At 37.4% G+C, this 16,785-nt stretch overlaps 1 protein-coding gene across 2 annotated transcripts in view; it reads left to right on the forward strand.

The window, feature by feature from the left end:
- LOC111862208 (mitogen-activated protein kinase kinase kinase 7) overlaps positions 1 to 9,561 on the forward strand; it is a 60,744-nt gene extending 51,183 nt beyond the window's left edge. For both annotated transcript variants that reach the window (XM_023847427.2, XM_023847421.2), the window contains 3 exons: positions 3,660 to 3,781; positions 5,681 to 5,842; positions 7,241 to 9,561. In XM_023847427.2, the coding sequence (XP_023703195.1) occupies positions 3,660 to 3,781; positions 5,681 to 5,842; positions 7,241 to 7,369 (413 nt within the window). In that variant the 3' untranslated portion in view covers positions 7,370 to 9,561. The remainder of the gene's footprint in view (positions 1 to 3,659; positions 3,782 to 5,680; positions 5,843 to 7,240) is intronic.
- The last annotated feature ends 7,224 nt before the right edge of the window (positions 9,562 to 16,785 follow it).

Raw genomic sequence — 16,785 nt, forward strand, 5'->3', positions numbered from 1 at the left:
AGCTTGGATCAGTGGTGCTCTTGTGATTGAATGAGGGTCAGAGCTGAAAAGGCTTGGGAAACACTGATTTAGCCTGTATATTATAAGAAAATCATAGAAGGAAACAATTCAGTCCTTTAACACTGTTCATTTGTCAAATCTCATATGTGTTTCTTTTATGGTATGTGAGAAGACAGATTTAACATCTTAAGTTTAAAGTATCCTAATTTGAGGTTTGGAAATGTGGCACTTAACAGCCAGTGTGACAGATTTTTGTGTAGAAGTAAGCTTTATCTGTATTCCCATAAGAAATGTGCTCCTTGGCTGGGTCTGGTGGGGGATAGAAAATGGCAATTCATGGACAGAGACTTTGCTGACAGAGGACTTCCTTGCCTTGCCTTGCCATGCCTTGCCTTGCCTTGCCTTGTTGTATGGAACCATTTTTAGCATCTGCTGTTGTTGTGAGTCACCATCCTTGATATAGCAGCTTGGGGGGGGGGGGTTGTGTTGGCTGTTCCCATGCCAGTTCACTGCCTTCCTTCCTAGTGCTTCACACGTTGTGTATCTTGCCCTCAGTGTTGTCTTCTTCTTCTTCTTGTGGTGGTGGTGCTTTGACCTTTGACCTCACACATAATTATGTGTGATAGTTGCAATGTTGTGCAGTGTAGTTGGCTCCTTGTCAGTAGCACATGTAAGTTTTGTCATATGATGGAACGTTTTTCTTGTTATTATATTCAAAGATTTTTAACGTAAAGTTTATTACTAGGTGGATTAATATTGAAGTTGCATGGGACATGATTATGATTTGTTTTAGGGTTCTAACTGCATAAACGGCCTGAACTGTATCATGGAACTTTATTTAATCCATCATTATGCCAATTAAGGTATTTAAATTTTCTGTTTCCTGAGCTATCATACCAGCTAACCCTTTAAAGCAAAGTGGTCGTTATATTGTGTATCACCTACTTTATAAAAAAAAAACACTAAGCTTTTCTTGCGGAGTGTATTTGTCAGTTTCATATGATTCTTAGAATAAACCTTAATTATTTCCCTAAACAGCACTGATTTGTCTCTGTACTAGAGGTGCAGTGTGTTCTCTGTGTGGTAGAAAATGAGTCTTTAAATATTGTGTAGATTAATTTAGTACCTCAGAGGGTTAATATGAATACCCTCATTACACCTTGTTTTAGTGTGTATACCATGACACGACATTTAATTGTGCTGTTCTGCTGTGCTAGGGATGGAAAATGTTAATAAAATACATTGAATGGAATTCCGTCTGTGAGGTTAGCTTATAAACTTGAAATAAATTACATAATTCACTAAACATATCACTTTTCATTTATTTCCTGCACAGATAGTATTGTTATAGTGAAACAGCTTTTCATCAGATTTTACTGGGAGACCTTTCAATCCAAGAAAATTGCCTTTGATATGATAGATGTTTGTACCTTTGTCAGTTTATTCTTCTGCCAAATGATGGGAATACTGTCTTCATCTTTTTCAGTCTGATATTTATCTTACTTGATTATGGCTTAATGAATGACCACACAAGAAAATAAATAATTATATGCATGGTAAATAATATGGATGTGATTTTTTTTTTTTTTTTTCTTACAAGAAAGAAAAATGTTTGGNCTCTTAGAAGCTGTTACGGATAAGTGACAGATTGATTCTTAGGTTGTATAATAATTCTCATTAACTGGAGAGGTCATATTGTATCAAATGAGGTGGAAAGATGATTGTGAGAGTTCAGTAATTGAGAGTTTAGCAGATGGCAGTGTGGTGTGGAGAGACAGTGACATTTTATTTAGCTTCTTTAATATTTCCATGTTTATATTAATACTGTGTCTTAAGAATTTTCCTTGTTAATCACATAACGTTTTGTCAAATATGACAAAAGAATTTCATCATACATTTCTTTAATGGCCCTCAATAAAATTGTCAGAATTCTGAATCCTTTCCCAAAACATGCTTCCAAGTGTAAACTGTCTCCTTATATTGTATGTATATGTCACATTGTTTACAATACAAGTTTTTTTGTAAACAGTTTTATAATATGGCTGATGTTACAAATTAAATACTTTGCCAACTCAATATGGAGGACATGGCCAAAAGTAAACATTTTTGTTGGCTTCCATCTTTTTGTCAGGGCATGTGGTAGTGTAGCTGGTTGAGGCACTATGCCACAAGCATGAAGGTTGTGGGTTCGAGTCCCGATTTGCTGGATTTTTTTCAATTTACCTGATCCTTCCAGCTGCACTATGGCCCTGGTTTCAACTCAACCTCTAACATAGACGAGTACCAGGAATCTTCCTGGTGGTAAAGGGTGGCCGCCATCTGTGAGCCGATTATCTAGAGAAAATGTAGGAGCCCCACCTCAAAACCCTGTGGGCCTTGACGGCCTGTTACAGGGATAGCTTTACCTTCTTTCTGTGTGACATGGTTTGAAATGGTATTTCTGATAGTGTGGAGCCTGTACCCCAAGTGATGCCATAGTAGCTTTCTGTGTTTGAATATACTGTTATCGTATTTGCTGTCGACATCATTTGTAGTGTGCATGAGTGATAACCAAGTAACTGTTTTATTACTTAAAATCACAATATGTTTTGATCAAATACTGGCTATCAACAGGTGTGATCTTTCCAAATTAGAACAGATTTGTGAATTTGCATTGCATTGGAAGTTGAATCCACATTCATAATAACTCACTGAAATTTGGATGAAACTTCCAATACAATGCATATTTACTAATCTGTTTTTATTCATAAATATTTCTGGTGTTGATGGTCGGTACTTGATTAAAATATGTCATGATTTTAAGAAATGAAACAGTTATCACTGATATTCAGTATATAAATGTTGTGCAGATGACAAAATAATAGTGTATTAAATACTAAACTGTGCTGGCTTATGAAAACATTTTTAATCTCTATCATATTTATCACAGACTTGCCGTTTAGGAGTTGTAACATGTAGAGTGGTGTTCAGAAATTTCTCTGGGATTTAATTCATGTTACTTAGAAGTATTTTATTTTTCTGGACACTTTATTTGTGATTTGTTCATTTGTATAACAGTTAATCTGCAACATAAGTAACTGGTTGGTGACTTTACATATGTGAGGTGTTTCTTTTTGGAAACTTGAAAGAATATCCTAGGTTACTTGAAATAAAAGCAGCATAAAGGATTATAGTAAAACAATGTGGGATTGTAGACCTTATGGATGTAAGTATACAGTGCTGTTGTATATTGCATTACATTGTGACTGAGCTTTCTAACATCACCCTTGTAACAACTTGGAATATTTTTATGTCAGGCTTTCGAATGTATTCATAAGAAATTAATTTTTAAGAAGAGGTAAAATTTCACTTCAGTCTCAGAAGAATCTCCAGGGTTGAAGAGTTATGCAAGCAAACAACCAGTTAGAAGCAAGCAGAGTCAGTGGAAGAGTCATCTCGCTTCCCATCCCCCAGCACAGAGTAACCACATTCCATATCATCCTGCCTGCATAACCTAGATGCATCTTTATCATAATCATTTTGATTCCAAAGATCGAGGCATCATGTTTTTTCCAAAATGTTTGGTGTTCACTTTTGAGACATCACAGTGTCATATCCCAGAAGACTAAACCTTCACAATGAAAATGTACCGACTGCATTTGTGTTGTATGTCTGTATAGGCGGCAGCACTCACCACGAAGAACTGGACAATGTTTACCTCATGCTGGACCCACAGCTTCATCCCATCACTCCCAACACCTCGTGCCAACAGTCTGTGCAGATCTTTGAACAGCACAAACAGGTAAATGATTCCTAATGTGCTTCAGTCTGGTATATAATTCACATGTTGTAGAATATGGCTGTCACTTGTGGTAGGACTTCTGGGTCAGTAAGGATAAATATAGTTTTCTGCTGTGGGCAGTGTATTGTATTCCTATTTTATTTTGGCATTTGTTACCAGTGCCATTTTTTTGAACTTAATTTCATTTGTACTTTAGAGTACATTCAGAACAGTGCAGGCAAATTAGGAAGAGTTCTGTCCTCTGGGATGTAATGTTGTGTAATCCGTTTTTAGAGTTGACCGATGTTTCAGGCGAACATATGACCTCTAGCATCAGGGTCAAAGAATAAGCCAAGTAATAAATCAGTGTGAAGCAGGCATTATATCCCGGAAGATATCTCTTCATAACCACTGGTGCCAGAACTTCAAATCCTGCAAACTAACTAACTAGCTAGCTAGCTAGCTAAGGGATGCTCCTTAGCTCAAGCAGTTAGTCACTGGCTTCCCACTGCGGCAGCCCGGGTTCGATCCCGGGTCTGGTCAAGTGGGATTTGTGGTGGACAAAGTGGCGCTGGGGCAGGTTTTCTCTGAATACTTTGGTTTCCCCTACCAATCTTCATTCCACCAATTGCTCCACAATCACCCTCACCAGTCATCTGGGGCTGGTACAATAGGCCAGAAGTGGCCACAGTACAAGGGACTTACTTCTGCCCCACTAGCAATAAAAAAACTAGGTAGCTTCATGGAGCTGAGCCCTTCTTGAGAAACTGCTAGTTGTGCAGCTATTCAAGAACTTCCCAGAATTTTGTGGAACCCTAAGTTTCATTACCATGTTCTCAACAGCCCTCCACTGGTCCCTATCCTGAGCCACGTCAATCCAGTCCATACCATCCCATCCTATCTCTCTGAGATCCATTTTAATAATACCATCCACCTATGTCTTGGTCTTCCCACCACTATCATATATGCATTCCTTCCCTTCCCCATTTGTCGTACATGCCGTGCCCATCCCACCCTCTTTGACTTGATCATTCTAATTATACTTGACAAAAGGAACAAGTTATGGAGCTCCTCTTTAGGTAGTTTTCTCCAACCTCCCATCACTTCGTCACTCTTTAGTCCAAATATTCTCCTCAGCACCCTGTTCTCAGGCATGAGTTAATGACGTTTGTTGTACTTTTTGAGATACTGTTTGATAATTTTTTTCTACGTGTACTGTATAAACTAAAATTTTGTTTTTTATTATGTAGTTACCCTCCTATGAGACTGCATGTTGTCATAACATAGAAGACTGCTGTGTTAACTTCCAAATCTCATCTAAAAATTAATTTGTTTTACTGAAGTGTTTGAACACAAGAGGTTCTGGGAGTAAATTAACATACCTACTTCTCTTTATGCACTTAAGTCTATATGCAGTAACTGTAAACTAATAATTATAAACTTTATGAATCATTTGTGTGCACAGTTTCCACTAATACAGAGATATCCATTGTTACATATGTCACATATAAACTCAAAGTTCTGCTTGGCCATCATGTCTGTAATGGGAGCTGGGATAGCTCAGTCAGTACAGTGACTGGCTACAGGCTGGACATCCAGCGTTTGATTCCCAGCAAGGGCAAGGGATTTTCCTCTACTTCACAGTAACCAGACCAGCTGTGGGGCCCACCCAGCCTCCTATCCAGTGAGTACCAGGGGCTCTTTCCCAAGATGTTAAAGTGACTGGGTGGTGAAATTGACCACCCACTCCATCTAGTGTCAAGATCAAGAATAGTGGAGCTGTACCTCCACTCTGTCACATGTCTTCATGGCATGGTGTTTAATTAAGTGGGTACAGGAACAACTTTACATTTTATCTTTATCATGTTTGTAATTGTTAACACAAAAAATATTATGTAGGTTTACTTGATACTTTTTTAGCTAGCACAAGACTACCTGAAGGTACAGACAGAAATTGCGTACTTATCTCGCCACAAGGCACAGCTAGCAGAGAGACTGAGTGAAGCCGAAGGCTTGAGTCAGCTGGACCAGCAAGATTCTGAGCGTCACCAAGAGGAGCTCAGAAAACTTGAAAATGAGAAGGTGTGTGAAATCCCTGTTAGGCCAGTCAGAAGTACCATATTTTATTGCATAATTCATTATCTTAATTATTTTACCATGAACTCAAGAAATAATAAATCTTGTACATTTTTTGTTTTGCATTAATACATGCGAAAGCAAAAGGAACCCGGATAGCTCTGTCAGTATAGTGACTGGCTATGGGCTGGACATCTGATGGGTCAGGGTTCAAATCCTGGTAGGGGCAAGATTTTTCTCCTCTTTACGTTGTCCAGACCAGTTCTGGTTCCTACCCATCCTATCCAGTGGATATCTTGGTCTATTTCTGCAGGTGTAAAGTGACTAAGGAGTGAAGATGACCACTTACCTCCAACTAGTGCTGCTATCAAGAATACATAGATCTCTACCTCCACTCCTCCATATGCCTTCATGGCATATTGCTTAATTTGTTAAGCACAGGAGAAAATTTACTTTTTACATGTAAAAGCAGGCATGAATGAAAAACGTCTTAACCGAAAACTGAAAGGCATAACAACAGGTATAAAATGCAGAGTTTGCTGGAGTGATGAGACATATTTGGCACATTCAGGGAGAATCAGTCTCTCTTGTTGCTCCATGTCACATGATGTGCATTGTCACCATGCAACCATGTGACACAAGATACTAAGGCACCAGCATACCATATGAGACAAAGATTGAGTTCATAAATAGAAAGGAAAAAGCATTATTTTCATATCACTTCATCCTATATAGAGCCTAGTCTGATTTTTGGATAAAATTCTTTACTTTTTCAGAATTGTTGACATAAATTATGAAGCCACGTTTTGATCATGAACTTGTATGTGTGTATAATTGTGCATGTGTTTGTGTATATTGTGACATGACGGCTAAAAGCCAGAATAGTGGAAGGATGCTGCCATTGCTAGGCAGTGGTGCAGTAAACACGTTTTTGCAACAACAAATCAACATGCAGCAGTAGAGGAACTGTTGGAAGTGGTGTTTTCAATGCAGTCTGTGCTGAGACTGTATAGTGGGAAGCAATGGGAGAAATCAGTCAGTTGGAGGTTGGAGTCATTGGTTAGTAGTCATAAGTTGCATTCTTAATATCCTCTACCTAGCAATGACTATTGAAGAAACAGAAGAGTTTATGCATGTTGTTGTTGTGATCTAGAGAGCTTAAGTTAATGAGACTGTTACAGTAATTTGTCATTACAAGTTGTAACTGTCCAGTAAATTTAGTTACCGCCAAAATCCTGTGTCTGCTCACTAATACATGACAGTATGTATAGATGTTAATGAACTATATGAGTGCTTTATTCACAGGATTAGTCTTCAATATGTTTTTTGCCCCCNAATTCAAACAGAAAAATATCAGTTATATTTGATAAAGATTTAAAACTAATAGTTTCTTTTCTTTTTCAGGAGAGTTTGTTGGCATTACACCGAAACCTGAAAAGGCAGCTCGATATTATAAATCGGCAACGTAGGAACAATGTGGGTGGTGATGGCTGGGTAGTTGTATCAAACCAAAACCATTCCCATGTACCCTAACCTCAGTTGAATCCACTTCGTTCCACCCATACCAAGTACTTGGGAATTATCCATGGTATGTTTTATCCAGAGAAATAAGCATGTCTGGTCAGAACATAGTTTATAATTACATGAAGCATGTTCTGTGTAGAAATGCTTGAAATATTTTATGATTTAAGGGAACCAGAAAAATGCTTTTTGTGATATTAATTCAGGGTACAAAGAGGGCCATATGAACAGACAGAGAATACGATGAGCTGAACAGTGCTGGTATGCAGTGTTGCCAACCAAATCTGCATACTTCCAAGAAGCTGGTTGGCAAATGTGAGCAGTGTATCTGGATATTGAGACAGCCCATGCGGGGAAGATACTGGCATTTTTTAAGTGAAGTACTACCTGGCTAAATTAATTTTTAAATGGCTAGGGATCTAAAGGTCTCTGATACTTGATCCAGCTGGTCTCACATTGACTACAAGCAAGAGAGGGGAAATACATATGAGTGATGACGTTACACTGACTTTATGGGTCGGCCATTTGATCTCTGCACAATACCTTGAATTAGTTCACATACTTCGCACACTGACAGTTGCCATGGTTGGGTAGTACAGATTTACTGAAGCCTAAAATGAACTGTTGGCATAACGGTTTTACATTCTCTAGTCATCTCTAGTGGCATAATGTACAGCAACATATGTGGCTTTGCCTTCAGTGTATGGACTTTTCTTCATATGTTTTGAGTCCCATGAAATATGTTAATCAGATATCCTATGCATCACACATAATTTGAGGAGAATGTTGCAGATTCAAAAAGACAGTTTAGCAGAACTTGATGGTTGCATTCAAGATGGAGCACAGTTCATACCAGAAGAGTGTTAAGGAGTGTTTTAATCCCATATAGATGAAACATATATATATGTTCATTTCATTAAACACAGCCAGCTGTTAATATTCCACAGGAATTGTGGAGATAAAACCAAAGATTAGAAATATGTTGAACACAGTGGCATAATATTTTTAAAGCTCATAGCACATTCAAGGTTTTATTACAAAGCAATCATGTCTAAGGCCCATAGGATCTAAAATATGAAGACAGAGGTGCCATTGTCCATTAAAACCCAATTTGCTCTGTGAAGAGGTTCTGGTATTCATTTTGCATTTGAGAGAAAAATTATCTGATATGTTATTCAGAATATTGTTCAGTGTCATTTAATTCAACATCGGGCATAAGCAGTCTCAGTGAAGCTTTTGCTTCATCTCAAGGGGAGCAAGAAATGACTGAAAACCGGACATGGTAAATAAGTATTACAGAGGATTACAGAGTTATTCTCTGCAATGATATTTTATTGACTGTATCATTGAAATCCCTGCTATTAAAATCTTAAACTCCAGTGCCTAGTTCGTTAGGTGCTGAAGAGTGAAAGGAGGATCTCTAACAGTCATAACTTAAATTTCAGTGTCAGTGTGGCTGTTATTTGAATTGGACATTCTTCAAAACTCTATTGAATCTTTGATATTATCAGCACAACATACATGCATTTAGTATGAACAGCACATAAATGAGAATCCATTTTCCTGTATTTGTGTAAGTACATTAAAGAAACTGAAATAAGGCTTTCATATACAGCAGTTGGCAGCTTCAGTTCCATACATAACCTTCAAAATTGTGTTGTTTTGACCCATGTTCTGTGAAGTGCTTAATAATTGTGCTGGTGTATATTAAATAAATTTGATATATGCAGTGGCTCTATGTGCTGCAGTGCAGTTTGTCAGCTCATTATTTATAGAAATATCTGATCCAGACTCTCTAAACTTTATTTTTGACCAAAACAGACTTGGTAAACTTGCCTCAGATATTCATAAATATTCATTGATTTGATTTGATATGATATGATGATTATCATGTTTTTATCAAGATGTTTCATTATAATATTTTCTCAAACTCCATTTTTGGAGATTACTGATTTTATGTGGATTAAACACAGATTTAATCAGTTCTTCTACCTTTTATGAAATGTGCTCAAAAAAATGGTTATTTTGTTGGTAGGTTCAGTTAATTAAATGGTACTTAAAATAATAACAGCATCCCTTCTACATGTACTTGATATATTATTTAATTTGTATGTCAGAACACATTCAACATGTTGCTTTTCAGTTGTCTGTGTTATGTCATATAATACAAATTTAAATTCATTGGGTTAATGTAGTCTTAAAATTAAGAGGGCAGAGAAAGGATAAGCTAACAAACTAAGGCTGCGCATTGTCATGCTTATTGACTGATGTATAAACTCCAGAGAAAATTAATCCTGACTTAATGTTCATTTCTGCTGAGATGAATGTGAGGTACAGTTAAAAAACAAGTTACAGGAAGACTTACATGGCTGCATTTCTTGAGATGTTACCAGGTTAGCAGAACATACAATCAAATAATTGTACAATATAGTGGTCAGTCTTAATTTAGAATTTCTATGTCCAGTACCTGAAAGTTGTTAGACGTAACTTCAAACCTCTGTGCCTGCACTGTACCTGTAATATTCAGCACCAAAAGGAAGTTGTAGAATTTATTGATATATTTGTAACCTACCCCTATAAGCAGTTTAACATTCTTGGCTAAAATCATTTGTAATATGTTGCTGTTAGACGGAAAATTAGATAAAATTTAAATAATATGTTTTCAGTTTTCATCATCATCCTCAGTTTTAGAACTTTTATGGACTGTTGTTGGTATTTCATTATATAATCATCCTGATAGTCTTCTCAAGCATCTCTTCAACAGCAATAATACTTCAATAACAGTTTTAGAATCTTATCAAAGCTCCCCCTTTTAAATTTTTGCTGTAACACATCTCACTCATATTTGAGATATACCATACCCATTTTAGTTGTATTGGCTGAGGATCTGGTATCTTAAGTGAAGTGCTCCTAGTGTCCCTTACCCTTGCCAAGTGAATTCTAGGATAGTACTAGTGGTAACTGTTTTTAATCTCATAGCTGTCTCTATCCAACATTCACAAACATGTTACCAAATATTATTTCATACAACATAACCTCAGCAGTTGAATGAGGATGTCCAGCCCAGTTTTCAGAAGCTTAAACAGTTCTGAAGTACTCAAGTGAGGTCATGATTTACAGTTCCTTGAGACGAATAATGCAGTTGAATACCAAACAGAAAATTCTGGATGAATGTTTTAACAGTGAATTTATTGAAAGTGAAGAAGAAAAAATTATCATACAATGAAGGAAATCGTTATACTGAGGAGCAATAACCGGAAATTCCTCTGTTTGAAACAAGTCATATGTTGAACTTCTTAATTGTGAAACTGGTTTCATGTGTGTGTGTGTGTGTGTGTGTGTGTGTGTGTGTGTGTGTGTGGTTAAAATGATCAGTCCTAATGAGTGTATTAAGAGGAAAAGATAGTCTCATTGATGGCTCATTTTAGTATCACATAAGCAATTAATTTAGTAGAGTGGAATCCTACATGGATGCTTCTTAAACGGAATTTACTGTGCTTTTAAGAAAATTGATGATATCAAAATTCTTTGAGTTTAATATATAGGTCGGATAAAAAGTAGTGGCAACACCTCTGTAGTTCTGAAATTACTATATTACCTGAGGTAAACACACTTACACTCCTTCAATATAATCACCCTCCATGTGTACCACCTTCTGCCAAATTTGTGGAAGGTGTCGTACACCATCAGCGTGTCCACTTCTGTGGATGTCCAGCAGTGAATGCCCTACAACACGAATAATCTCTCTTGTGTTGTAACATGTCCCTTGCAGTGGTTCTTTCACTTTGCAAAGCGATCATAATTGCACGGACTCATATCGGGTGAGTATGGCAGATGTTGCAGTATCTCCCATCGCTAGTGGTGAAGGAGATCCTTGACAGCGTCAGCAGTATGAGCCCTCGCATTATCGTGAAGGATGATGTGGTTCGTTGCCAATGAGTATCATCGCTTCTCTTTCTCCTGAGTGCTGGACGATGATGATTATGCAGGAAATTGCAGTAGTAGGCAGCATTTACTGTCTGTCGTTGAGGTACAGTGTGGTGCAGTATCACTCCATCAATGTCATATGCCATGATGAACATCACCTTCACATTACTCTGTGTAGGGCGCACTTTCTTTGGAGAAGAAGAGCCAGGATGCCTCCATTCATTTGATTGTCACTTCAAGTGCGGTTCGTATGAGTGAGCCCAAGTTTCGTCCAGAGTGACAATCTTTCCAAGGAAGTCGTCACCTTCCCTCTGGTACTGGTTCAACAAGTCCTGTGCAATTGCATAACGTTGCCATTGTTGCACCTTTGACATTGTATGGGGTACCCAACGCCCTGCAATTTTGCGATATTCAAGAATATCATGCAGAATGTGGAGCACAGTTTTGTGACATTCGCCTACCTCAGCAGCTAACTCCAGCGCACCCCATCGATGGTCGACATCCAGCAAAGAAGCAAGAATTGTGTGGTTGTCAACATGGGGTCATCCTGAACAGCATCCCTCCCTTCACGGAACGATTTCACCCATCATGCCACTGTGCAATATGGCAAAGCAGCATCACCACATGCTTCTCGCAGTCCCTGATAACAGTTTTGTGAACTACAACCTCGTGCAACTTCAATTTTTATTCAGGATCATTGTTTTTGTTTTGTAAACATGTTGTTAGGGTGCTTGAACTGGGCTCCTGCACTTCAAGATGATGCACAATGCAACTCAGTGAAACACAACCAGAGTCACTCACTGCACTACTTCAACTGAATTCTGCCATCAGATACAGATGGCACTAGTGCCACCTGACGCACATCTTTCATGTTACAGCAGTGTTGCCACTAGTTTTTATTCAACCCTTGGATATCTGGAGCAGAGCATTTTCTTTGCCTACTCCATTCTCTATACAGAATGCAGGGGTTTTTATGTGCTTATTTATTTTTACTTAATTATGACATGTCTCATAGTGTGATCCAAATATGACTGAGATTTTTTAATTTGGTGACTGGTACAAGATCATAGGCTACCCACAGACCATCATGGTGTAGTTATCAGAAAACTTATCACTTTTGTGAACTCAAATTTGGAATTTTATTGAATGGATTCAGAGGACTTTGTATGAGATTCATGGTGAATGGAGTGGGGCTAGAACAGGTTTTTATCTGAGTTTCTGTAGTTTTCCTCTGCCATTTGTCATTCCACCATTGCTCCATGTTTAGCCCCTGAGTGTATGATAGCTCTGACCAGGCAGCATGTTATTACAGTCTCAATCTTTCAAGTTTGAGGCTTCATCTGTGACCTGGAATTTCACTGATAACAGGGTAGGGAAGTTAAGTTTCAGTGAGATTCTAAACATACATTATCATTTCAGATAGAACAATTAATGACCATCTTTATATGTGTAAAAGAACATGTCTGTACAGTACCAGACATGTTGGTAAGTAGGTACACCCTTGACTTTTATGCAAGATGTTCCCAATAGATTCTGAAGGGTTCTGATGATGGTGTATAACACTCAGAATTACTGGGGTTTTGGACTTTGTCAATCATCTAGTATTATGGAAACTAGAAAAAACTGTTTCAGAAACTGGATCTGATTCTGTCAATCACTGGATTGAGATTAATTCCTAAGGGACCGAAATAAGTATGTGTTCCCCCACCCCCCCTACTCACCTGAGGACAGAAACAGATTTAGTTTTTGAAACGTGTTTTCTCGTTTCTAGTGTACTGGGTGATGGACAAAGTCCAAAACCCCAGTAATTCTAAGATGTTTGCTAGGCTATTGGTTGTCTCAAGTGAAATGATCTGTGGTTTTTCTGTCTTGGGGGGGGGGGGTTGCCTGGATAGTACCTTCAGATAGATTGTAATCATCATCCATTATTGCCATATTACATCAAATATAAGATGTACATTTTTCCCATTGGAAAATTGAGGTGCCATCTTAAATTTGAGGAATGTGCATCTTTCTAATTTTTGTCCCCCAAAACCAACATTTAAGAACCGGATGTGTCTTAATTCAAGGGGGTCTTATATTTGAAGTAATAGAGTATATTGTGATCTCATTCAGAATTCTATAACCTGTGTAACGAATTAAAATTGTTATGTAATTTGCGAATCAGTGGTTTTCCTCTAAAATATCCAAACAAAGTAGTGGCAGTCTGCACAAGTTCTTGCACACTTACAGAACAGTAGAATGTCTGGCCTTAAAAATGTAGATTGAAAATACTTTATTTTTTATTTTTGCTGCTGTCAGCATACCTTGGTGTAAACTTGACATATTTTCCTCTATTTTCTCATGTAAGTATACTCTCTAGTCACATTACCTTTGAGCTAATTCTCAAATTCTCACTTGCATTTGTTTGCTACTATGACTGGAGCAAATTCAATTTGAACTTTGAAGCTGAGAACTGTGAAAGTGTTGAAGGATCGCTGTCTTTTAGTATATAATGCCATGTAGTCGAGTGGAAGTTCATATGTGTTTCAGAGGAACATTCTGCCTCCATCTTCAGGATTTAAGTATAAATGAAGCAAGCAGCCAGCAAGAAGCAGGTGGCATTTACACTTAGATCCTGAAGATGGCGGTGGTATGCTGTTCTGAAACATTAGTAAACTACTACCAGACTACATGGTGTTACATCTTAGAAGATAGTACTGTTTGTAGTCATCACTGTAGCAAACCAAATCAGACATTCAAAAGTATAATTGTAATTTCACCAGTATGTTGGCTGTACTGACCTCTGCCCATCAGACAGAAATGGAGGAATTTCCTTTTGTGGTTGACTTGCAGTTTTTTTTTTTTTGGAAAGCTTAGTTTGTGTGGTTGCTGAGTGGTCAGTGATGCTAATTTCATGTTTATGTAATGGAAAGATAAATCAGTAATATATGATTATTAGTACCTACAGGTATATACAGTTATTTATTATTTGTGATGAAAGATTTTGGAATAACAAATATTAAATATTGAAGTTGGAAGTGACTAAATTGCAAGATAGAAACAGTATAACAAGGCTATTCTCAAAACAGATGTGCTTCCTGAGAAGAAATATTTTGATAACTAATAAGCATGTCAACCATGATTTATTTTATTATAAAATATATATATGTATATATGTATGTACATTGTAAGATCAGTTGTAAAATATGTGGCACTTTAAATAATTGAAACTTTTGTAAGCTTCCTCAGCATGTTAAGTAGGCCCCTGTGTTCAGAATGAAGCCGAAAGATATTATAAATGGGGCATTTTCTTAGTCATAATAAATTTTCTTTAAAGTAAAAAGAGTGTTTCCTTTCACCCCATGATTTGTGGTGCCATCCATTGCTCTCCCAGAATTTTGGAAATCTTTTGTCACCTTCTTGTAAGAACACCTCTTACTTTTGTTTTAACAAGGTACTCAACTAAATGTTTTTGCCGGCGTCAAGATCCTGTTCACTGTCTCTGCTCATTCCAAAATGACATAGCTCTAAAGCTGCTACATAAGTCAAGCTATGATTCCACTTTTTTGCCTCTTTTCAGTCTCCAGAAGTCTCATGCCATTGCCCTTCCCCCAGTCTTCGTGGCTCCCGTGAAACTCTTTTGCCATGTCACAACCCTAATCATCTTCTAGCAGCAATTACTGAAGGACTCTTCAGTCAAACACAGTACTGTGCCATATCATTATCAGCTTTTACCTTCTCTAAGTAACCAGCTCTTCTGCATTTATTTCTTTTCTAATGAGCTTGTTCCAAGATGTAACCCAAACCTGCTTACCAGGTTAGCACAGTGGTTGCTTAATCAATGGGTTAAAATTCATCTCATCTGCAGCTGTTATCTGTAGCTGTCAACATGTTGAACAGATAAAAAATCAATAACATTTCATGTTCAGACCAACCAACCACTTATGCTTCTGGAGTATATGACACAAACTCCATCCTAAGTGCAACAATTTATTGTAGTTCTTTTGTCTTCCTTTCTTCTACACTACATGTTTCAGCCGTAAATGGCCATCATCAGGTGTATACTCTCATATATGTGGTGTATTTGATATTTATTAATTTGTAGAGAATGAATTTTCTACCACATCTTTATTGGAATGCACCTATTTGTGGTTCTCCATCTCAGAAAACAAACAAAAGAAGATAATTTCTTTGTAAAATAAGGCCAGGATTGAAATTGTTGAAACCAAACTCTAACTTATCCAAAATTTTGATAGTTCTTCTGAATTGGCTGTCCTTCCTAATGTCTGTCATAGCTTTCCTTAGTGTCTCAGGGTTTATGTAAGGGTAATGCCTTGAAGCAGATTTTGCATTCCTCTCTGATGTCTTCAGAGAAGATAGATTCCTTATTTTTCACTCATTTGACATTTACAGTTTGCTACCCCAACCAAACCTTCTGTCCATGCGGCCTTGAAAATAATCACCTTCATCCATTTTGTCATATCTTGTGCCACAATACAGTTCACTCTACCCGCAGAACATCAAGCTTGTTATATTTCTGACATCTTTATATGACTGTTCTTTTAACATTTAATGGGATGCATATGCCCTGTGTTTCCTGATGATCACTGTCCATAACTGAATGGTCTTTCTCATGATTAGTTTTTAGATGACATAATTTGTACACAGATGTAAGCCATCTGATACTGTACATCACCATATCCAATGGCAAAAATCGGCAAATAATTATGAAGGGCAAAATGTGATTACCTCCTGAGATTCCTATTATTTGCTATGGGAATACATGTTCATAATGTGTTATGTTGTGAGGGACATATTTCAGAAAGATTTTGAGAAGAATATCTCTCTAACTTTTGTAGATACAAGGGCTGCAAAGTGAAGTTCACCTTGTTAGTTGTTCACTAAAACAGTACATGAATATTACAGCTTGTCATAATGTCATGTCTGTAGCCTATCTGTGACATTAACCTGTGTATGATGTAAGAGCTTGGGGGAAAGTTCATGATTTTACAGTCATTGCAACTGCTTTGCGGGTGGGTATCTTCTGTCTTGAAAATGGAGGCATAAGGTTCCTCCAAAACTTTAGTACCAAAGTACACAGTGTCACATCCCAGAAGATAATCATTTTTATACTGCTGTGAGAACCACAAATCCTGTAAGACAATTGGTGAAAATAGATTTAAAAATGTTAATAATTCTTAACTGACATCTGAAATATGGTAATACACAATGATTGCGTAGTGAAAATATGACACTAGGTATTCAGGTTCATTGCAATAATAGATTTAGATGACCTATCTTACACAAATTTGTACTTATATTTTCCTTCTCCTCTCCTTCATGTTCTCATACACTGACCCACCAAGACACATTGCTCGGACTGATCATCCTCCCCCCCCCAAAGAAGCCACTTATCCACAGTTCTGTACCAGCTTTACTTATGTGGTTATGTTATTTGTTTGTTTGTGTCAAATGTGTGTATGTAGGGCTATGGACAGTTTCATATTAAACAACAAATG

Source organism: Cryptotermes secundus, unplaced genomic scaffold, assembly GCF_002891405.2.
Source record: "Cryptotermes secundus unplaced genomic scaffold, Csec_1.0 scaffold559, whole genome shotgun sequence".
NCBI lineage: Eukaryota > Metazoa > Arthropoda > Insecta > Blattodea > Kalotermitidae > Cryptotermes > Cryptotermes secundus.